The sequence below is a fragment of the Chiloscyllium punctatum genome, chromosome 10 (genome assembly GCF_047496795.1).
Source record: "Chiloscyllium punctatum isolate Juve2018m chromosome 10, sChiPun1.3, whole genome shotgun sequence".
Classification (NCBI taxonomy): Eukaryota; Metazoa; Chordata; class Chondrichthyes; order Orectolobiformes; family Hemiscylliidae; genus Chiloscyllium; species Chiloscyllium punctatum.
In genome coordinates this window covers 42,132,714-42,158,247 of record NC_092748.1, presented here as the reverse complement: position 1 = coordinate 42,158,247, position 25,534 = coordinate 42,132,714, and the positions used below count along the sequence as shown (strand labels likewise).

General features: G+C 38.0%; 1 protein-coding gene across 2 annotated transcripts in view; it reads left to right on the top strand.

Moving 5' to 3' along the window:
• Window positions 1-13,813: 13,813 nt before the first annotated feature.
• The window catches only part of nab1b (NGFI-A binding protein 1b (EGR1 binding protein 1)), a 38,786-nt gene continuing 27,065 nt past the window's right edge, over window positions 13,814-25,534 (top strand). Inside the window, exons 1-4 of one of the 2 annotated variants that reach the window (XM_072578979.1) lie at window positions 13,814-14,311; window positions 20,820-21,653; window positions 24,272-24,405; window positions 24,522-24,573. In XM_072578979.1, the coding sequence (XP_072435080.1) occupies window positions 20,835-21,653; window positions 24,272-24,405; window positions 24,522-24,573 (1,005 nt within the window). In that variant the 5' untranslated portion in view covers window positions 13,814-14,311; window positions 20,820-20,834. Of the gene's footprint in view, window positions 14,312-15,460; window positions 15,596-20,819; window positions 21,654-24,271; window positions 24,406-24,521; window positions 24,574-25,534 lie in introns of those variants that run through there. The other variant, XM_072578980.1, reaches the window with a different exon arrangement.

The following is a 25,534-nucleotide window of genomic DNA, read 5'->3' as shown; positions in this document are numbered from 1 at the left end:
TAGTGATTATGGTATGTATTTAAAAGATTTGTACTTCCTTACTGCAATCAACAGGTCAGATTAAAAAAAAAGATTCATTTTGAGTATAACACTTTATTTTAACCTTTAGACCACTATCAATCCATAAGACCTTAAGAAACAGGAACAAGAGTAGACCTTTTGGCCCCTCAAGCCTGCTCTGCCATTCAAATATCATGTCTGATCTGAATTTCCTCACATCTACTTTTAGAACATAGAACATAGAACAGTACAGCGCAGAACAGGCCCTTCAGCCCACGATGTTGTGCCGACCACTGATCCTCATGTATGCACCCTTAAATTTCTGTGACCATATGCATGTCCAGGAGCCTTTTAAATGTCCCCAATGACCCTGCCTCCACAACTGCTGCTGGCAACGCATTGCAGGCTCTCACAACTCTCTGTGTAAAGAACCCGCCTCTGACATCCCCTCTATACTTTCCTCCAACCAGCTTAAAACTATGACCCCTCGTGTTAGTCATTTCTGCCTGGGAAATAGTCGCTGGCTATCGACTCTATCTATGCCTCTCCTTAAATAAGGGGATCAAAGTTGCTCACATTACTTCATACGGTTTCACCAGCCACCTTGTACAATTGCAGCAAGACTTCCCTCAAACTCCCTTGAATTAAAGGCCAACATTCCCTAAGCGATGGCCAAGTGCTATTACCACCTGACTGTTAAAACACAAAATCAGCTAATGTCTGGGGACCTGGGTTCAAATCCCACCTTGGCAGATGGTCAAACTTGAATTCAATTTTAAAAACGTGGAATTAAGAACCGACTGTTGACCATGGAACCATTGTTGATTGCCAGGAAAATCCCATCTGTTTCACAAATGTCCTTAGGGAAGAAAATCTGCCATTCTCATTTGGTTTAGCCTACATGTAACTCAACTGCCCATCAAGTCACTCATTTGTATCAATTGCTATGAAGTCTCATAAAAGAAATTAAACCAAGTGGACCTGGCATTGAACTAGGCACTGGACAAGGTAACTGCAAAAACTGTTCTCTCACCCTGCAAAGTCCTCCTTACTAATATTGGGGGCTAATGTGAAAAATTGGGAGAGCTGTCTCACAGTCTAGTCAAGCAACAGCCGGACATAGTCATACTCACCAAATCATACCTTACAGACAATGTCCAGACAATGTCATCACCATCCCTGGATATGTCCTGTCTCACCTACAGGTCAGACCCAGTCGTGGTGGCAGAACCATGGTTCCTCAACATTACCTTTGGACCCCATGAAGTCTCATAGCTACAGGTTAAACATTGGCAAGAAAACCTCCTTGATTACCATGTACTGTCCTCCCTTGGCTAATGAATCACTCCTAAATTTTAAGCAACACTAGAAGGAAGCACAGAGGGCACTAAGACTGGAAAGTGTACTCTAGGAGGGGGATTTCAATTTCCAACACCAAGAGGGGCTCAACAATAGAACAACAGATTGATTTGGACAGGTCTTAAAGGACATTGCCGCTAGACTGGATTTGCAGCAGGTGTTGAGGGAACCAATATGAGGGAAAAATATACGTGACCCCATCCTTACCAACCTGTAGATGCATCTGTCCATGATAGTATCAGTAAGAGTGACCACTGCACTGTCCTTGTGGTGATGAAAGCCTGCCTTCACATTGAGAAACCCTCCATTGTGTTATATGGCATTATCACCATGTTAAATGGGACAGACTTCAAACAGATCTAGCAATTCAAGACTGGGCATCCATGAGGCACTGTGGGCCATCAACAACAGCTGAATTGTACTCCAGCACAACCTGTAACCTCATGGTCTGGCATGTCCCTAACTAAACCATAACCATCAAGCCACAGGATCAACCCCAGTTCAATGGAGAATGCAGAAGAGTATGCCATTAGCTGCACTAGACACAGCTAAAATTAAGTGTCTACCTGGTGAAGCTACCAGACAGAACTACTTGCATGCCAAACAACATATGCAGCAAGCAACAGATAGAGCTGAGTAATTCCATAAACAATTGATTGGCTCTAAGATCTGCAAACTTGCCACGTCTAGTCATAAATGGTGGTGAATAATTAATGTAATGGAGGAGGAGGCTCCACAACTATCCCCATCCTCAGTGGAAGAGCCCAACATGTTAGTGCAAAAGATGAGATGGAAGCATTTTCAGCAATCTACAGGCAGATGTGCCAATTGGATGATCCATCTCAGCCTCCTCCAGTGGTCTCTATTACCTCAGTATTCAGCCAATTTGATTCACTTCAAGAAATGGTCAGAGGCATCGGATACTGAAAAGGCTACGTCTATATGTTATGCTCCGGAATGCTGTTGGGGTCCAGAACTTGCCACTATGCTGGCCAAGCTGTTCCAGTACAGTTACAACTCTAGTATATACTCAACAGTGTGGAAAATTGGCCAAGCATATTCTGTACACAAAAAGCAGGTAAAATGCAACCCATCCAATCTACCACCCCACCAGTCTGCTCTCAATTATCAGTAAAGAGATGGAAGGTATCATCAACAGTGCTGTCAAGCAGTACTTGCTTAGCAATAACCTGCTTTTTACTGATGCCCAATTTGAGTTTTGCTAAGGCCACTCAGCTCCTGACCACATTAGAGCCTTGGTTCAAACATGGAAAAAAAGAGTTGAATTCCAGAGGTAATGGTCAGGGGACTTAACTGTGTTTAGCCCCATTAGTTTGTCTAATACTACTTTGCTAGTCATGGTGATGGTTCTTAATTCTTCCCCTGTATTCTGGAGTCTTACTGTGATATTCAAAGAAAAGTTCTAGCCTTTCTCACCTTTTATATCCCATTTTTTCCAAAAGAAATTCTATTTACATCCCATGATGGGAAAACAAGATGTAATTTTGTAGTAATGCAGCCAACCAATATTACAAACTGAATATGGAAAATGTTTAGCTTTAAAAAGAAAATTACTTTAGCTCCTTGGGGCTGGCAAAAGTTTGGGGTGGGGTGCAGAGGCAATGGGATTTTGAAGATACCTTGCAGAATTTAACTTCAGGACATCTTTAACAAACGCTTTTGACAAGCTTTCATTATGTTGGTTTGGCAGGATAGGAGCTGGGAGCAATCGGCCAGTATGCCTAACATTATGTGTGAGGAAGAGTCTAGGATGCACATGACAGATAGCCACTCCATAGGGGGTCTTATCATATGAAGATAATTTTGTTGGACCTGGATGAAGTCTCCTAATCCTCCTAGACCTCAAGCTGTATTGTTAAAGATCCTAGCTGATGGATTTGGCCTTTCTTGCTTCTTTTTACATGCCTAGATTAATGATGCTGAGTGAGTCTGTCTTCCATGAGTTAAAAATGAAAATTCTTCTAAAGAGACACAAACTTCTTACAAAATTTTAAGTGACTGACAACTTCATGTGTCCACCCCTCAAATCGCCCCTATTAAAACCCACATGTGACTGTTGGGAGTTGGATTTGAGATTTTAATTCTTTATATTCTCACTTGACTCATCCAACTCACCCTTAAAGATTAAAATGTCTCTGCTTACCTCTGCCCATCTTTCATATCCTTTATTCCTGTAAACTTGTTTCTTCATTCTTTTTCATGCATTTTTATCTTAACTTTGTTTCTCTCATTTGTTTTGAAGATAGAACCAATTAGATAATTACCAGAATGGGACCATTCGGCGCAGCCATTTTGGCGTGAGTGATTCGGCGCGGCCGGTTTGGCGCAGCCCATTTTGGCACAGACCTATTTTGGCGCAGAACTGTTTTGGAGTTATTCAGTAGTTTGTTTAAAATAAAATGTAGCCCATTAAAATGCCATCAACAATTTTGTTGTCAAAATGTGGAAAGGAAAAGTGCACCAGATATCTGCATCAAACACCCACTGAACTGTTACAGCATGGATTAGATGAATAGGAGTGGTATATCATGATTCTTGCATCAGTTGATCATTCACTATGTCTCCTACATAGTGCTTTCTGGACTCTAATCATCAAGCTGAATAATATACTAACAAATGAATCTCGTCAGCATATAAAATACAGAGATATATTTTAAATTCAAATATATCAAATTAAATAATTTAACCTGTCGATATTGAAGATTAGTATCAACTCCAGTAATCAAATCCAAGCTAAACTTCAGGATAACTGAAATCATCTTCACTCTTATTCCTGAACAGGAGTTCTTGAAAATAACTATACTTTCTGGATTCTAAATGTGAGTGCAAACTTTATGCCAAATTGTAAAGTTTTAAACTGGATACAAACTATCCATATTATCTTGGGACACATTCATCTGTACATCTTGTTCTGTTCACACCTGCATCTGCTACAAAGACTAAAGAAAGCAATAAAAAAACAGAAAGACTATCTAGCATTACTGGAAACAACAACAGCTAACCCAGCCTTGTTTATCCTGGAATGCCCCCTTTTCTATCATCTGAAGGCTTGCATCAACATTTGGAGAGTTGACCCACAAACTAGTTCAAGCAGCAGCCTAACATAGTCATAATTAGGGTTCATACCTTACAAAGACCCAGATAACATCTTGCCATTCTTGAACCAGCAGGACAGACTCAGCAGGGGTCACAGCGCGGTGGCATACAGTTTTGAGAGATTTTCCCTGAAAGCAACTCAATATTAACCCCAGGCCCCACAAAGTCTCATGGAATCAATTCGAATAAATGCAAGGCTATCTTCTGCTCATTATTACTTATCTCTTCTTGTTTGATGAATAAGTACTCTTCCTTGTTGAACACCACTTGGGGGAAGTACTGAAGGAATAAGGGCTCAGAATGTTACCTGTGTGGAAGACTTTAATATCTATCAGCAAGAATAGCTCAGTAGCAACACTACTGATCAAGCTGGGCGAGTCCTAAAGGCTTTTGCTACAGTGTGGGTCTGTGCACTTAGTGAGGGAACCACCTCGACCTCAGCCTCATCAATCTACCTGTTGCAAAATCATCTATCCAAGATGGTTTTGGTTGGAGTGACCACTGCACAGTAACTACGAAATGAAGTATTGTCCACACATACGTAGCGTGGCACTAAAACTGTGCTAAATAGAATAGACTTCGAACAAATCTGGTGACTTCAAACTGGGCATCTGTGAGCTGCTTTGAGCCATCAGTAGTAGCAGAATTGTATTAAACTACTATCTGTAATTTCAGGGCGACCAAAAGAAACAGCAGTTGAATAACACGGGGACCCAGTTCATCCCTCTTCACCAGAGAGTTAACAATTTAGGGTATCTCATCTAAAACCATAATGTATCTGGGAACCTTGCTTGGAATCTGGTGGGAATGAATTTCATCTGCCACTTGCCTGCCTACTCACTTAGCCTGTCTAAATCTCCTTGAAGACTTTTTTTTGCATCCTCCTTACAATTCACATTCCCACCAAAATTCGTATCATCCGCAAACTTGAAAATATTACAATTGACCATCACATCCAAATATAGATTGTGAAAGCAAAGTGATTTGGCCTTTCTTGCTTCTTTTACATGTAGTGCCCTTTGATTACAGCGTGCCAATCTGAGAATTACCCATTTATTCCTCAACTCTGCTTTCTGCCTAACCAACCTTAATCTGCTTGTATATTACTGCCATCCTATGCACTTTAATTTTGTTTAATCTTCTATGCAGAACTGTTTCAAAATCCTTCTGAAAATCCAAACAAACTATATCCACTAGTTTCCCCCTTATTGACTCTACTAATTATACCCTCAAAAAGCTGTATCAGGTTTGTCAAACATGAGATTGACATAAATCTCTATTGACGCTGCCCAACCTATTTTCTAAGTATCCAACCTTTATAATGATTCAAGTATTTTCCCTACTATTGATGTCCATCTGATGGGTCTTAGTTCCCTGTTTCCTGTCTCTGTCTCTTTTTCCTTTCTTCAAAATGTATTACGTTTCAAATCTTACCTTTCAGTGGTACTATTGCAAGGTACCATTACAAAATCAATAGACTTTTGAAAGCTGGTTATCAATTTATCCATAATATGTTGAAAGCCATCTATTTCAACACTTTACAGTGAAGGTTATCATGTCCCTAGAATTTATCAACTTTCTGTCCCATTAACTTCTACAGTATGGCTTTTTTATTTATACCAGATTATTTCAGTTCCACACTCTCACTGGAGTCTTGAATCTTAGTTATTTCAGGGAGACTTCATGTTTTTCTTCTGTTAAGAGAGATGCAGTACTTACTTAACTTCTCTGCCATTTCTCCATTTCTTATATAAAGAATGACATGGGGTGGATGGTATTAGGGGTGGTTGAGGTAATGAAGTTGGTTAGGTATAGTGAAATGGCTGGAACAATTGGTTGATATGACTGATTATTTTAAACACATTATATTAAAAATAAATATTAACCAGATTTAAATGAAAACGTTTTAGAAAAGCTGCCAAGTGCAATAAAATAACGCATCAGCATACATTCTACAGATAAAGAAGATTTTAACAGTGAAAAGCCTCCATTATTTCCACATTATCTAACTCCAAGAGATATAACACCACACAAACTTAGTCTTGAGGTAAAAAGCATTTATAATGTTGCTTGTAAACTGGAACTTTAAACCAGGATTTTGATAAGGCACAATATTGGTAGTTAGAAAGTTATTTTCTTTGATTTGTTAGATATTGAAATTATAATAGGCAGATTTCAGGGAAACAATCAGCACAGACAGAAACATGTATGCACGGTCATACTGCCATTTCAGAGACATGGCTGCAATATCTTGAAGTAGTACATTCCAGGATCAAACAACGAGGGAGTTATTTCAGAAATGCTCAAATGCAAGGAGACTGGATTAATTCATGATCTCATTGTAAAGGAGCCTCAAGCCAAAACTGATCATAACCTGAGAGAAGTTCACATTCAGCTTGTGGGTGATATGTGTGGGTCTAAAACTAGTGTTTTTAACTCAAATAAGGACAGTCACAAGGACACAAGGACAGAGTTTGCATAAATGAATTAGGAAAATAGGTTAAAAGGCAGGACAGCAAAGAAACACTGATAGACTTTTAAGAAAATAGTCCTTAAATTTCAGTAATGATACATTTCATTGAGAAGGAAAAAGTCTTTGAGAAGGAGGCACCATCTGTCATTCACTAAGGAAGTTAAGGATAATATCAAATTGAAACAAAGGCATATAATACTATGGAAGTTAGTGACAGATCAAAAGATTGGACAGATTTTAGAACACAGTAAAGAATGGCTAAAATGATAAAAAGAGAGAAATTAAAGCGTGAAAAAAAAATTTATAAACAGTAAGAGTTTCTACAAGTGTTTAAAAATGAGAAGAGTAACTTAAGCAAGTAGAGTCATGGAGTCATAGAGATGTACAGCTCGTCCATGCCGACCAGATATTCCAACCCAATCTAGTCCCACTTGCCAGTACCCAGCCCATATCCCTCCAAACTCTTTCTATTCATTTACAAATCCAGATGCCTTTTAAATGTTGCAATTTTATTAGCCTCCACTACTTTCTCTGGCAGCTCATTTCATACATGCTAGGTTTCTTTTCTATCTTTCCCCTCTCACCCTAAACCTATGCCCTCTTGTCTGGACTCCCCAACCCCAGGGAAAAGACTTTGTCTATTTATCCTATCCATGCCCCTTGTGATTTTGTAAACCTCTATAAGGTCACCCCTCAACCTCCAATGCTCCAGGGAAAACAGCCCTAGCCTGTTTAGCCTCTCCCCATAGCTCAAATTTTCCAACCCTGGCAACATCCTTGTAAATCGTTTCTGAACCCTTTCATGTTTCACAACGTCTTTCCAATGTTCACTTAGAGGGTGAAAATAAGGAATTAATAATGGTTAATAATTAAGGAAGTAACAGCAAGGTACATTAATGGGTTTTCCAGACTTCAACGTATTAGCATGAGGTAACATATGTACCTGAATCCCTCAGTCTCTCTGTTCTACAACAGTACCCAAGGCCCTACTTTTAATTGTATAAGGTCTGCCATTGTTTGTTTTCCAAAAATACAATATCTTGCATTTATCCAAATTAAACTCCATCTGCCACTCTCAGCCTATTGACCCAATTGTCCAAGATCTCTTTGTAATCTTAGATAACCTTCTTCACTGTCCACTAAAACATCAATTTTGATATTATCCACAAACTTACTAACCATGCTTTTTATATTCTCATCTAAATCATTTATATAAATGATAAACAAAAGTGGACCCAACACCAATCCCTATGAAACACTACTGGTAACAGGCCTCCAGTTTGAAAAACAAACCCTCCACCAACACTATAACTCCTGTTATTAAGCCAATTTTGTATCCAATTGACAAGCTCACTCTGAATTCCATGTGATCTAACCTTACTAATTAGTTTACCATGCAGAACCTTGTCAAAGGCGTTACTAAAGTCCAAGTAAACAACATCTACAGGCTTCAACTACTTAAATCCAAATCAAGGCTTTGATTAAAAGGACCAATCATATAATAGCTGAATTTACTGATGACACAAAGATTGGTAGGAAAGTAAGTTGTCAAGAGGGTATATAAAATTCTACAAACAGATTCAGATAGAACATAGAGCAGTACAACACAAGAACAGTCACTTCAATGAGGTCTCCACCGACCACGATGCCATTCTTAACAAACCCTATCTGCCTACACATGGTCTGTATCCCTCTATTCCTTGCCTGGTCATGTGTGTCCAAATGTCTCTTAAACACTACTAGAATAACTGCTTCTACCACCTCACTGGCAGCTACCAAGGTGTAAAACACTTGCCTTACAAATCTTCTTTAAACACTCCCCCCCCCCACCACCCCACTCACTTTAAACCAATGCCCTCTAGTGAGTGACATTTCCATCCTTGGAAAAAGACTCCAACTGTCCATCCTCTATGCCTCACATAATTTTATATACTTCTATTCGGCCACCCCTCAGTCACTGATGCTAGTAAAACAATGCAAATTTATCCAACCTCTCCTTATACCTAATATATTCCATTCCACGCAACAACTTAGCAAATATCTATTGCACCCACTCCAAGACTCCACGTCCTTCCTATCATGCAGTGACCAGAACTGCAAACAGTACTCCAAATGAGGCCTAATTAAAGTTTTATACAGCTGCAACATGCCTTGCCAACATTTATACTCAATGCCCTGACTAATGAAGACAAGGATACTGCATGCCTTCTTTAACACCTTATCGAATTCTGTTGCCACTTTCAAGGAGCTATGGACTTGTATCCCAAGATGCTCCTCAGAGTTCTGCCATTCACTGTATACTTTCCTCTTGCATTTGACCTCCCTTAATGCATTACCTCACACTTTTCTGGATTAAACTTTTTCTGTAACTTCTCTGCCCAAATGTTCAACTAATATATATCCTATTGCATCCTTTGGTAACTGTCCTCACTGTCTACAACTCCATCAGTTTTTGTGTCTTCTGCAAATTTACTAATCAGACCACCTGCATTTTCTTCCAAATCCGTTATAGATTATAAATAGAGGTCACAAAAATGATCCTCTTGGAATGCCACTGGTCGCAGACCTCCAATCAGAAATAACCCCTCCACAACTTCCTACTATCTTCTATGACTAAGTCAATTCTGTATCTAACTGACCACTCACTGGGGATAAGTAAAATGAATGGTCAAAAAATTAGCAGATTGAGTATATTGTGGGAAAATATGAGCTTGCTCACTTTGGCATGAATAGAAAAGCAGTATATTATTTGAACAGAGACAGACTGCAGAATTCTAGGGTACATAGTGATCTAATACATTAATGTTTGTATGCTGATTCTAGAGTGACTAAGAAGGAAAACTGACTGTTGGCATCTATTTCAAGGGAAATCAAGTATAAGAATAAGCAAGTGTTGCTGCCGATTGGTCTTACTTAGACAAGATCTGGAGTTCTGTGTAGATTTTGATTTCTTTACTGAAGAAATTCTGCAGTCTAGAGGAAGTTCATTCAACTGATTCCTGGAATGAAGTGTTTATCTTATGATAGGTTCAGTAGGTTGGGCTTATACTCACTGAAGCTGAGAAGAATGAGATGTACACTTACTGAAATATATTGGATCCAGAATGAACTTGACAGGGTCAATGCAGAGATGTTGTTTCCTTTTAAAGAGGAGTCTAGAACTAGGGAATTAGATTAGATGGAAACAGGCACTTCGGCCCAACAAGTTCACACCGACCCGCCGAAGCGCAACCCACCCATACCCCTACATTTACCCTTTACCTAACACTAAGGGCAATTTAGCATGGCCAATTCACCTGACCTGCACATCTTTGGACTGTGGGAGGAAACCCACGCAGACACGGGGAGAACATGCAAACTCCACATAGTCAGTCACCTGAGGCGGGAATTGAACCGGGTCTCTGGCGCTGAGGCAGCAGTGCTAACCACTGTGCTACCGTGTCGCCCACCAACTATATGAGTTCATCCATTTGAAGCTGAGAAGATTAGTTTGGATCATTGAATACAATCAAAGTTGATTTGGATAGATTTGATAAATGAAGGAGTTAAGGAAAATGGGGAACAGATAAGAAAGTAGAGTTGAGGCCACAATCAGATTGAATAGTAGAGCAAGCACAAGGGCCCTGCTCCTAGTCCTAATTGTTGTGTTTTTAAATTTTTTTTTCATTTGTTCATTGGAATGCAAAATAATGTTTTTAAAACATATAAACATATTACTGGAAAAGATGTTCACTAAAATAGGAAATGTATAAAACTTACCACATGTATCTTTATTATAAGCTTCTCCAACAGAATGCAATGATCATGACAACAATGAACACCCATTTACAAATACTCCAGGAAGCAACACGGAAGAAGATGTGTATTTTCTAATGCAGGAAGTACACTGCAGTACATAATGGACATCTTCTGTATCTCAGTTTTGTTGTAATCATTTAGGAATTTTTCATTTTTTGTGATTTTTTCTGAAAGTTGCAGAGAAATGTACATTGGACTTGCATTGGAAATTTGGCTTTGTATACATAAATTAATTCATGAATGGTGAAGATGTGAATGGCAAACTTTATTATAATTTTTAAAATTCTGTATTCAAAGACCTACTGTTGCAATAAGGATCATATTTTGATTGCAAATATTTTGCCGGTCTCTGCTAGAGTACATTGTGAAAAGCTAAGGGCACAGGACAGATCTAGTACACCACTAGTGAAATTTGCCAATTTTACTACATGTTCATGATTCCTAGAGCCTCCTACCATCTAACCCATTCCCTATACAGGTACAGATTGCTTTCTATTCTATTCTACTCAGTTGTAGCAGTCTTTTATATGGATATATATATCAAGCAGCTTCTGGAAGTTTATATGAGTCATATCCATAGCCATTGACTTATTTACCACATTAGTTTCAATAGGGTCATGAGACATAACTCATACTTTACAAATCAATACTGTATCTCTGACCAGTTCATAATTCTCCAAGTGCTTAGTCACTCTGTCCAAATAATAGATTCTTCTCCACAACAAATACTAAACTAATAGGCCTACAATGTGCTTGTTTATTCATTCAATCCTCTTTAAATAACAGAATGGTAATAATAACTTTCTAAATCACAGGTACAATTCCAAAATCAAGAGAGTTTTGAAACTTTATCATGAAAGTATCCACTATTTCCTTACTTATTTAATATATTTAGGTTGAAACCATCAGATCCTGACAGAATCTCTTCTTAATGTAATTATTTACTCCATTTCTATTTTCAAAAACTTGTATTAAATTTAGTAAGTTCATCCACATGAGCTGGAAAAGGCAGGAACATAGAAACAAGATTAGTTCATTCAGCCCCTTGAGCCTGATCCACCATTCAATGAGATTATGGTTGCTATGTAGCCTAACTCCATATACTTCCTTTTGGCCCATAAAGCCTTAATACTTTTACTTAACAAACATTTATCCATCTAGGATTTAAAATTAACAACTGTTCATGCATTCACTGCCATTTGTGGAAGAGGCCCAAACATGTACCATCCACTGTGAGTAAAAGTGTTCCTAACATCTCCCCTGAATGGTCTGACCCTAATTATCAGTCTACACTGCTAGTTCCAGAAACCCACATCAATAGAAATAGTTTATCTTTATCTATCCTGTCTTTTCCTGATAATATTTTGAAAACTTTGATTAGATCACTCCTTTACTGTCTGAATTCTAGAGAAATAGGCATAATTTGTATAATCGCTCCTCATAACAATCCCTGGAGTGCAGTTATCATTCTGGTAAACCTCCATTGTACTTCGTCCAATGCCAATATATTTTTCCTAAGATCTAGCCCCACCAATCTGCTCACAGTATTCCAAGTGAGACCAAACAGGGTTTTGTATGGCTGCAGCATAACTTCTACATCCTTGTTTCTTGATTATGTTCTGCATTTGTTCCTGATGTTTTAAAGATCCATGCACCTAAATCCTCAAGTCTCTTTGGACATTGACTGTATTTAATTTCATACAATCAAGGAAGTACCCCTATTCTATCCCTTTTCAGTCCAAAATGGAGAACCTTGCATTTGCTTACATTGAACTCCATCTGCCACGTTTTGCCTATTCACATAATAAATTATAATGGGATATTGATAGACTATTATCTACACTGTCTACAATACCATTCAGTTGTACTGGTAACCAGAGATTTAGATTAACAGAAAGATAGCTTTTGGTGGTGCATGAATTGACATTGTAATAGGGACCATGATTTCATAATCAACATTTAAATTATCATAAACAAATGTAATTTTTAAAATCCAAAGTCAACTCAAATTCACTGCTCAGTAATGTCACAAGTAGATCTAAAACAGTGCTCAGAAGTATTTACCAAGATATTCAATAAATGTTATTGCTGGCAGTAATTTATGGCTCACTGTTTTCAGCTGCAGAGCTTGCCAAGTTTGCTTCAACTCTTTATTTATAAAACAAACTTTTAAAAGACCGTGGAGTCCTGTACAGAGAGGAGGTGGTTTTCCACGGTGCTATGAAAATGAAGACTTTTTCATTGTAGCACTACTTTCTCTGATATGTTCTTCACCTGTCATATGTTAAATAGCAAAAAAAAGGCAATAAAAAGAGCTAGGATCACTAGCATGAGACTGACAAGCGGCTGGAATGACAGAAATGCGTTCTTTTGCTTCTGGACTGTGCGACAACATTCGTTTGGACATTGCCAGTTTTATCTTCTATAATTTTGTATCGAAATAAATTGGGGATGGATGATTTGCAGAATTCCAATGAAGCACTTATGAAAACTCGGTTTGTGGCATTTTCAATATAAGGCGAATTTAACTCCGGAAACATTTCAAAGGGTCCCATCGTCTGCAGCTGTGTGATTCCTCTGGGTGTTTATCAATACAAACGTGGCATGTTACATGGACATCTGTTTCAAAGTCGCCTCTGCAGAAGGAACTACAGAATGAAGACGCGCACAACTGTACATTTTAGTCAGTCGATCACTAGGGGACCTCGCCTCCCCTCCCCCCAAAAATCTCTGGAGATTACTCCTTGCTCTGAGTGCGAGGTGTTACCACATGTACACTGTTAGCAGATCGACCGTGAGAAAAACACGGCTCGACGAAGAGGAGTGTGTGTGTGTGTATATACTGTATATATATATATACATTGACTTTCACGGAAAAGCAGGCTTATAAATAGAAGTGATAAGCAGTCCCTGCAGCTAATGTTCAGCTGGTAAGAAGCTGACTTCACTGCATTTTGTCGCTCCACTAGTTATGTTTGGTATTCCTTCCACCAGCCTCCCACGGCCCGCGTCCTCCCACGCCAGGATCTGCGTCACGCTGGCCGTGTGGGAGTGAGTATGAGCAAGACCGGAATATCCCATAGAAGACGGAGGGGGAGGAGGCTGACACACACACACACACACACACACACTGCAAAGTTGAGAGCAAAAAAAAAGAGACAGTGAAGGGGAATAGATATCCAAACACAGCACCGAGAGCCCCGGACTCAAGTTGTACATCTGGGCTGCTGCTGCTGCTGCTAAGGCAGGAGAGGCGGGCTGCTGTTCAAATGCGTCTGTAAGAGTCCGGGCCAGGAGTTGTCTCCCCCGCCTCCCTCTCTCTCACAGACACACACAACACACACAGTCCACCCCCCTTCCCTCCTCCCTCCCCCCCCACACATACACACCCCACTCCACCCCCTACGCCGGGAGGATTGGTGTGGTCAGACTGAGGCAGCCCTTCTCCTGACTGGGACAGAGACACACGCACAGGGAAAGAGAGAAAGTTCTCACTGGATTCCAGATAACACACATAGAGACAGAAGACAAGCTCAGGAAGGCCGGCAGCGTACACTGCACCAGGTATGTACCGCCGTCATTTCTGCAGCAAACTCACTGCACATGGGGCTCTTTCTGTCACTTGGACTAAAATACAGAAGATATTGTTAGCGTACGCCGACAGTTTGGGTGATGTGTGTTTCTTTGTTTTTTCTCTCTCATTTCGCTGGAGGGGAGGTGGGAGTGTTTAAAATATTTACTTTTTTTTGCTTTCAAATCCCGGCTTGTGCGGTCCTTTATACCGGAAGGAGAGGGTGGATTTCGTATTTGTGTGGGTGATTCCCAAAGAGCTCCAATACTATGGATTCAAGTAGGCGTGAAAGCTGCAGTAGTGCGATGGAGAGAGAGAGGAAAAAGAATTTGGTGGAAGAATCGGCTGGATCATGTTTAATTGAAACATTTTATTTGCCAAATACTGCATGAGTGCAAGTTAACACTTTGTCTTGGAGATAGATGCATTCGGTAGTACGCTCAACTTGTTTAAAAGTAGTTGCTTTGCTATTGTAAAACCACATAATGTCACACCTATTTCTCTCTCCATAGTTAGTTTTCTTCAATAACTCTTCACAAAACCAGAACAGTTACTTGATGTTCCAAATCCCACCTCTTGATGGTGTGAGGTTTAATGTTTGATAAGAGGATGTTTCAAGAAATCTATCTGGAATGCTCCTTTCAATTTCATCTTGTTCGTTTGAAGTGGGTTAGAAAATAATTAGACTTCAGAAAGTGCGGGAGAGGCTGATGCCCGAAACGGTGACCGAAGACACTGCCCAGTTATTTTTGTCAGACAGGTCCAGCTTGGGACTCAGAGATGCAGTGACCACTGTCTCTGTGTGTTTGTGTGTGTGTGTGGGCGGGCGCTGTGTCAAGTCTTAGTGCCGAAGAAGTTTGATTCATTCGTCTCTTCAATTGTTCAGTAGCCTGAAACCTCACGTTGGTTAACTTGTATCCAATTCGACAATTAATTCCCACCAACTTTTAACTGTATTACAAATATTGTGGCACAAGTTGCCGTGATGAGGCTGACCCTCCAACTAAATTGGCAGAAGAAAAGTAAGCTTGCACGATTTACATACACTCTTCTGAGCGTAGAGAATGGCAACCATACTTGGGTGAAAGTCTCTCTTTCTCTCTCTGTGGAAAGTGGGATGGGAGTGGACAGCTCCAGTTGAACTGAAACAGAAGCTCAAGTCACTCCGATATGCCAGTAAAGTTACCTTGTACCTGATGGCTGAACAGGGAAGTGCACCATGCAGTCCAGAAGGATCTCGGTTTAAACGTTGGTGCTGAGTCAGCTGGAGACTGGAGGTAGGCGTATTTTATCAGCCTTTAATGTCCCTGGGCAAGGGAGGTGAAATCAACATATTTCCACTCCTTGCTATCCAGTCAGCCCTGCTGAAATGTGGGTGACTGAATTTTGGGTGAGGACAGGCTTAAAGTGAGCTGTCATGTTTCAGGGGAGAGGGGAGATGCAAACCAGCTCAGAAAAATATCTAAATGACTAACTGACTAATATTTTATTGAGAGTCTGCTACAGACATAACAGTAAGCCATTAAAGTTGCCATTACTTACTGGTCGTAGTAGGTCCAATTATAATCTCATGATATCTGAACAGTTTGAACAAAATGAACTAGGTGCAGAAAGCATCAACTTTGTTTTATTATTCATGTTTAAATAAAAGGTGGTACACTTTGTTCTATATTTTTATAATAGCAAACTCTGAATCAGTAACGTTATTATGTATCAGCTAATCTGCATTTTTGCTGCTTTTTTTGGTCTGAGCCTATTGAGTTTCCAGCTTATGACCTAGAAAATTAAGGAAAATTTAACAGTTCGATATTGCAGTGTTCTCAAGATACAGCTTAATATTGAGCATTGTACTTGCTGTTCAGCTCTGGCATAAATATCTCAAACTGATAACAGTAGATGTAACCTCTGTCTCTCGCAGTTAATTCTTATGATTATATTTCCAACAAATAGGTCCTGTGGAGAGAAAGATAAGTTCTTGGTGGAAAGAACTCTGTTCTGAAGAAGGGTCACTGGACCCAAAATGTTAACTCTGCCTTCTCTCCACAGATGCTGCCAGACTTGCTGAGCTTTTCCAGCAATTTCTGTTTTTATTTCTGATTTCCAGCATCTGCAGCTGTTTCACTTTTTCATTTAGGATAAGTCCTTCTTTTTGATACTAAATGCCTCATGTTTTCATTGATGAAATAAACTTTAAAATAATTATAAAACATGTATCTAACACCAAAAATGCAAATGCTTTTGTAACAACAAGTTGTGCTGAATAATATCTAAGATTTTAACTATTACAAATAGTCTGAAAAATTCCTATCCAGAAAACCTACTTGTCACTTTTTTACACAATTGTGCTTATCTGGATATGACATTTTATAATTAAATGTATTATTTTTGCAATGGCTGTGTGGTGGCACCTCAATCATGTGTCTTCCTGTGCCTTGAGCTCCGTTTAAGAAAAATCTCCTGAGCTGGAATTGTCCCTGCTCGTAAATTACATTGTTCATAGTTCAAAACAATCAAGGCTGTTTTTGTCATTGATGCTATCATCACATGGAATTATGCAGAGTAATTTATAAATTGAATTGTTTATCATAGAAGTTACCGGAATTTAGTTTTACAGCAAGTCCAAGGAATTGTTCTTCTCTCCTATGAACTGACAAAAGATTCAAACATAAACTTCCCATTAAGAAATACTTCACTTTTAATGGTTAATTCTATAATTCTTTAATTAAACTTTACATTTACTTTCCTTTTAAGTGCTTTCTGTTAAATATTCATCCACATTAATCATGATTATATTTTTATATGCTTGATAGCGCTGTTTTCTACTTTGTTTTTAGCTGTATTTTTAAAGATGTTCTTATTCACGACATGGTGAATTCATGCAATCCATGGTTTCTTTACATTATCCAATCCACTTGGCATCTTTAGCTAAACACCCGCCTCCTTATCCTTCCCACCACCCACAGCACAGTGTGGTTGATTCTTAACTGCTCTCTGCAATGACCTCACAAGCTACTCTGGTATCAAGCAAATGGCTTGCCACCACCTTCCTTAGGGTAATTAGCAGAGTTTTTTTGGTTTTTAAAAAAAAGTCATGAAATGGCATGCTCTATTGCTGTCTGCCTGACAGACTCCTTTATTTTTGTTTCCTTACCATCGATTCCTACAGATCCCACCATGAATGGACAAATAGCTATGACACAAGGTTATGCACAAAAAGGTTAATCTTCAGCTAAACTAAAATATTTTATATTTGGAAATGTAAGAACATGCTTAGTTGGTGCTAGAAAGCAAAATTTTCATAATTGGATTTTTTTTTCTAAAACCTAATATTTTTCCATTATTTACATAATTAATGAGGTTTAAACACAATTCCTGATTCCTGATGAAGGGCTTTTACCCGAAACGTCGATTCTCCTGCTCCTTAGATGCTGCCTGACCTGCTGTGCTTTTCCTGCACCACTCTTTCAACTCTAGTCTCCAGCATCTGCAGTCCTCACTTTCGCCTTTAAACACCAATTGTCAGTGCATTCAATCATGAGAAACTAACTGAAATGAATAACAATTCTATCAGTATAAAGTCAAATTGTAATATAGAAATAGGGCATAAATTTGGTAGACATTTTAAAATCCTGGGCCAGATTTTGTAATCAAAATAATGGTACTGTTAATTGCACTTAGTATTTATGCATAACTGGTATTAATGCTTCATTTTTAACTTTGCATAAAATCAAGCCTATTGTCTTCCCAAAGTTCTCCATTATCTCCATCCTTTAAAGCCATGCTTCCTGAAGGCTGTACTTTGTCTTGAGTCATAGACACATAGAAAATAAGAGCAGGAGTAGGCCCTTTATCCCTTCAAGCTTGTCCTCTATTCAATATAATTATAACTGATTATCCAATTCAGTACCCTGTCCTGCTTTCAATCCTACCCAAAGACTCTGATTTTTTTTATCCTAAGGACTATATCTAACTCTTTGAATGCATTCAATGGTTTGGTCTCAACTGTTTCCTGTGGTAAAGAATTCCACTGTCAGGGTGAAGATATCGCTCCTCATCTTAGTCCTCATCATTAAACTATGATCACTGGTACATTAAAGCTTTTTCACCAGTGTCAAAGAAGAAGTGACATCAGTCAAGATAATATGAAGTGAAGGTTGCAGAGGTAGGAAAGAACAAGTAATAGAATAAAATTATGGTAATATACTGACATGTGTTCAATAGTGGATAGGAGTGTGACACTTGGCATTAATTTTGGAATTTATTATAAGAAATCTGTTCCATTTCATTTATCATTAGAACAAGGAACTGAATTACATATGCAGGACAACCTAGAAGCCATGTCCAGTTTTGTTGGCTGCTTAATGCTGCTAAAGCAATGTTCAAACATGTTCATGCTGTATAAGTTGTCCAGGTGCATGTTTGAGTTTGTTACCCATCAAAGATTTGAAAACGTTATAAGTTGCTGAAACTCTATAGGTTTGATATCTGCAATTGTTTGGTTGGATCCTTGTGATCCTTTTGACTGAGTAAAACTCAGCATCTCTATAAAATAGGAAATCTTAGGACCGATTAACTGCGGATATGAACTCAACCTGACCTACTATGGCAATGTGCAGTGCTACATGCTTGTTGCAATTTTGAGCTGATGGAAGTGATGTTCTATCACATGGTTGATCCGGAATATTTTCCACTCTTACTGCCTACCACTGGTGTGTGATGGAAAGATTTGGAGATTGATAATTAACCAGTTTGGCTGTTATGTATGTACTTCCTTGGCCATCAAGTCCTTGATTTGGGTATTAAGCTTTGAGCTTCTGGCCACATTGGTCCTTGTATACTGACATGTCGTCAATAATTATTGCAGAATAAGAACCTTACCAGTTTAATGTCTTAGAATTTGCAATGGACTGCTATTGTTAACTGTATTTTATATAAACTTCGAATGAGAAGTTTATACTTTGTCTTGCAACTTTTTACACTCTACAGATCAGTTTGTTTTTAAAAGGTGCTAACCTCTTCTATTGGAGATATATATATATTATATATATTCTGTCTGAATCTCAACGAGAATAAGGATAAATTAGTGCATTTTGAGAATATATCACTTCAGCTGCAATGGTTTTTTGGATACATTATTCATGTGAACTCCAGTTGTCTGGCATCTCATATTGAATGTTTAGTGCGTATCCTTATGTTGCTTAATGTAGTTACTTAGGTGAATATGTTTGCTGCATTAGAATGATCAGTTTTAATCTGATGAGATCTGAGTGGAAGATGGTAAGGAGTTTGTAATCCTGGTAGAAGAAGCCTGAGATGACTTGATGATCTGTGCCTTGTTGTTTCTCATGTACAAGAAGGAATTTTATAAATAGATACAATATAAATAACATTTTTGTCTATTGTTCTTTTTTAGTAAAAGTGTAATTGTGCCTCTTCCCACAGTTTATGAATAAATTAACAGATTAGTTTTGCTACCCATTTCAATTGCTGTCTGGAGTTTAAATAGTGACAATGATGATAACACAAGACTTGAGGGGCTGAATGGTCTGTTTACTATCCTTTATGACGTGCTTGATTGAGTTGACTATACAATTTGATGTTTTTGGTGACACAGAAGAAAATTAATATTTTTCCTACCTCAATAACTTGCTTCATAATAAGCCTGATGGATTTTTTTAAATGCAAGTTTTATTACTGCTTAACTTTGCTTAATGGGTGCCCATTGTCATGTTTGGTCTGCATAACATATCACTTTAGAATTGCTGTAGCCAGTTCAGAACTTACTGAGATCTTAGAGTTACCAACACCATTTATTTTGCTAACAGCATTCAAATTTTTTTTGTATAAATAAAGGACACCAATGATTGAAATTCCATTAATTTACAGTGACTGGATTTTGAATTACTATGTACGGTTGAAGTGCCCCAAATGCTGAAACATGTTGAATTGATGACTTTCTGTGATAAATGTGCTTTGTTTGCAGTGCCTTGTTCAATACTGCAGCCAATATTGTCATCACAAATATTGTTATAATGAGAATAATACAAAATATGATAGTTTTTGTTCTGGGAGTGCTTATTGTTTCCACTTAGATGGAATCTTATCATTTCTTTATTTTTATATTTTATTATAATATAATATACTTTTGATATGTCTTTATATTAAAAAAAATCATTTGCATCTCAATATATTGTGTAGGTTAGCTTTAAATAAAGAGCAATGATAAATTTTAACAGTGTATGTATTTTAGTTAGCACTTGGTAGTCCCATGATACATTTGTATCAGAATATAGCATAATACTGTGGCATGTCATCAGGCTGTAAATGTTGGAGAACGTCTATTCTGCAAACAAGAGGAGCCTGTATCATGCCACCTACAGATAGCAGAGGTGGAGTGTGGTATGAATGTATTTAGAATTCACTGTGTAAACAACTGAAGTCTGATGTTTTCCGTAAAAGGTTTTCAACCTCAATTAATTTATTATTTCTTTTAAAATACAGGTGTTGTCTTTTGACATGGCAACTTCTTTACCAAGGACCCTTGGTGAATTGCAACTTTATCGCATTCTACAACGAGCAAACCTCTTGTCTTATTATGATGCATTCATTCAGCAAGGAGGAGATGATGTGCAGCAGCTCTGTGAAGCAGGGGAGGAGGAATTCCTGGAAATCATGGCCCTGGTTGGTATGGCTAGCAAACCTCTTCATGTTAGAAGACTCCAAAAAGCTTTGAGAGACTGGGTGACAAATCCTTCTGTCTTCAATCAACCACTGAATACACTTCCTGTCAGCAGCATCCCACTGTATAAAATAGCTGAGGGCTCAGCTGCTTTTCCTGGATCAAATGTTAACAGTCATGAAAGAAATAGTAACCTTCGGGAACCTCCTATGAAGTTTCCAAAATGCTTGTCTGTGATGTGTGGTCAGGGGGTAGGACCTAACAAGTCTGTCATGGCAGTGAATTCACCACTGCAAGTATGTAGTGAACCACGATTCTGGCAAGGCCATTCCAATACTGAAAGTGAACAGAGTCTTTCTCCTGCAGATCCTGCCTCCCCATCTTCACCAAAAGAGAACGGTGAAACTCTTGATGCTGCTGCAGTCATTGCAATTACAGAATCTGTTGAGCGTCTGATTCAAGGCATTCCAAAAGCAGACCGAAATGAAGTGAAAGAATTTTTAAAAACCAATAAGAAGTTAGCAAAAATGATTAGTCACATCTTTGACATGCCTGATGGTGACCCTCACAAAGAAGAAGAAATCCGGAAATATAGTGCGATATATGGTCGATTTGATTCCAAAAGGAAAGATGGAAAGCATCTGACCCTTCACGAGGTACAGAATTTTCTCTATCTCATGCTACATTCTTTTATCAAGTTCTCTTTACAGCATTTTTCATTCTGCAATCCTTTACTAAAACAGGTAAAGACCAATATTTCTTTAATGTTGGTGTTTCGCCACAAAAATCAGACAAGTCATGTACTTCTGTATTCAAAGGTGGGCAGAATTTCAGTTCCCCGCCCTAGTTCAGAAATGACAGATCTTCATGCATATGTTCATAGTGGGTGGGAGTGTTGTCTGCCTTGGGTACTCAGATCTGTTACAAGAATGTGCAAAGCAAGTAGTTTAGTCATTAATGTTCTCTGCTTACGTTCCAGTAAAAGTTGGGCTGAGAAATTAACAATAAAAATAATCTTGGCTAACTGCATAGATTCTCAGTTAACTTGTGCCCTAACAAGATTTAGTACACCCTACAAATTAATGACGTAAGAAAGTCACAGTTTTGACAAAACCCCACTAATTTGCCTAAAGTTTTGGATATCAGTATTTTGTAACTTAAGTACTTCATGGGTCAAGATTTCATTGTTTCTGAGTGTTTGGTTTCTTTAAATGTGTTAATCAATCACATTTTAAAAAGATTAGAAATTATAATAGATCAAGAAATGTCTTCTACTTTTGCAAATTTATCAGTAGGTTAAATCTAGAAGAAAACATTTCTAAAATGTTTAAGAACTTTTGTTTTCTAAATAAATCTTAATTATCTTTGAACAGTTTCTAAGCAAGCCATTTTTCATCATTGCCCAGATTTTACTGGAGGGAGCACATTTCTACTCATTATTCACCTTTCAACTCGAAAATTGTGTGCCCTATAAGTTGCTGGATGCTAATAGCTTAAAGAGTAGAACAGGAACCTGGACATTGAACAATAGGACCAATAGTCTATAGGATCAATAGGATCAATAGTGGGCAGCATGGTGGTACAGTGGTTAGCACTTCTGCCTCACAGCGCCAGAGACCCGGGTTCAAATAAGAAAAACAAAAATCTGTAGAAATGAAACTTCACAGTTGACTAAATTTCCTTTTGGGAACAAAGAGTTGATTCCTCTGTTAGGAAGTACTGCTAGCCTTTATGTGGAATTAATTGTCAGTTAAAACACAAATTTAATAATTTCATGAAACTCTGAGAGGTTGAGGGCAAGATACTAGTTTTGCAAAGTTAATAAGGGAGAATTCAAATTGACCAGTAACTTGCAATGATTTGAAAATCATATGGTATCTTTTCCTTGCTGCAAGTAGCAAAATCATTAACTCCTTTACTCAACAGCAACGATCATTTAAACTCTTGTTATTAATCTGCAAAATCTAGGCAGTTGTCTTTATGAAGGTTATTACGTGAAATAGTTATAATCAGTTATAACAAATAGCTATTGCATTTATTTATTAGACTTGTGTAAAACTTAAAAATTTGTGCTTCATAAAGTATTCAATCTATTTCAAATACATTACACTTTGAAGAACTCCTAGTTCTTGACCCTCTCCTCTCATTAGTCAAGCCAACATTTTAGTGTATATAAACAAAATATGAACAAATGTAGGCACACCACATGTTTGTTGCCCAATAATATAGATAAATCCCAACCTTGGAATCCTACTTGCTGCACTTGCATGAAAGACAAGTATTTTTAATCATTGTGCTCAGATATGTTATACCACACCCCAAGGGTAAATAGGACTTGAACCCAGATCTTCTGGCCCAGTGGGAGAGACGCATCAATTATGCCAAAAGACCTTTTAAATCATTTATACATGTATGCTGACAGAAAAAGACTCTCCTGTTAACCATTGTGCCACCTTGCTATGGAAACACAATTGAAGTTGGGTTAAAACAGAAAGTGCTGAAAGTATTTAGCAGGTCTGGCAGCTTCGGTGGAGAGAGAAGCAGTGTTAACACTTCAGGCTGGTAACCTTTCATCTGAAATGTTAACTTTGTTTCTTTCTCCACAGATGCTGTCAGGTCTGTTGACGCATTTTAACAGCCATAATGTTTAGCTGTCATGTTATGGGAGTTTGTCGCTGTATGTTTAGTGTTGTGTTGTTTGCTTTTATTTTAATTCATTTATCTAAACAAAAAGGTGAGTTTTTTTTCTTGAACACTGTGTTAAAAGGCTTTCTTTTAAAAAAGATGTTGCTTCTTTCAGCATTTTTCTTGCTACCCATCCTTCCTTACCTTGAATGTAATTGAAATCTTATTTGGCCATACAATCGATGCCGTTATTTAATCCAGTAGATTTATTGAGACTTTAGAATTGAGTTTTGCTGACAAATTGCCCAAAAAGCTCTTTGCAGTTTAGCCCAGCATGTTCTCAGGTCAAAGGGGAAATAGATAGCAATTGAAAAAGGGGGCTGTGGTGATTCTTTTCCCTGTCCCATTTGCCGATTTCAGTGGTTAAAAAATAAATATAATCATTTTTCTCAAACATTGCACATCAGGTATGTTGAAATCAGTTATTGATGTTGTAGTAGCCCTTTACCACAGCCCCAGCTGAGACCCACTGACTCATTATAGACTGGGGATTTAAATCTTTCTGCTCAGTATGAGTACGCAACTCACTTTTCAACGAAGTGATCCATTAAAATAACTCTGCAACTCATAATTTGACATTTGCTTACAGTTAACTGTTAATGAAGCAGCTGCTCAACTCTGTACAAAGGATAATGCATTGCTCACTCGGAGAGATGAACTATTTACGTTAGCTCGACAAGTTTCCCGTGAGGTAACCTATAAGTACAGCTATAAAACCTCCAGGTGAGGGTTTTATTTTTAAACTCTAGAAATTTGTATTGGATTTTTTTCCTTTTACCTGACATTTCACACTCGCATTGTTAGATTTTTTTAAAAGCTGCTTGTGTATTTAACTGCAGGTCTAGATGTGCAGAACAAGATGACTCGTCTCCCAAGAGAATAAAAACAGAGGTAATGCATGATTCAGTACCTTGTGTTAAGATTTCCTATTCCTAAAAGCCCTTTTTATTAATTGAAGGCATGAGTGATGTGTGCTGATTGTTATTGTAACTCAATTACAAGTTAAAGTAATGTCAGGAAGGTTCAAACATTCATGTAATATGCACACTGGTTTCTGAGTAGCACAGTGAAGCAAATATGCTGAAGCATAGTGTCTGAAGAAAAGAACAATTCAATAAACATATGTTGCCAGTGCTCAAAATGGGCCAAACATGAAGTGGAAATTGCTTTTGTGTATTTTGAATAAGTGGAAAATCGCATTCTTCAAATTCACTGCCCTTTTACTAATGTAATTAACTGTGTTACTAATGTATATGACTATGACTGTTTTTTCAAAGTGTAAATGTGCTGAAAGTGGACTCTGTGCACATTAACTGATAATGTTGGGGCTCACCCAAAGAACATGGGTGTGATACAAATTGATAAAATCAGAAATCCTGTGAGTACAACTGGGGCAAAGGTTACATATGCAATTAAAATGTCACAGTTTACCATGTATAAAGAATACCCCTCTAACTGAAGATGTAATTGTCATAAACTGTGGTTAATTCAAAGAACAAAATCCAAGTAGATGAGTTGGTGTTTAAAATGACAGTCACTAATGTCTACTCTATCCAAAGTGTTTATACACATGGGTAATTGTTATTTTATGACTTCTAAAACTGTGCAGTGATCATTCCACAACTATACCAACAGCTTCTATATCAGTTCCTGTGGGCACCAAAATGAACTGTACCAAAACAACAGACTCAAGCATTTCTTCCTTCAGCATATACATATATAAAACATCTTGGACCATTGCAGCTACAATTTAACCAAAATTCATACGACTACTTACCATTTTATAACTGCTACAGATAACCACCTTTTGTTTACATGATTTGTTTAATGTTACAATGACCCAAAGTACTAT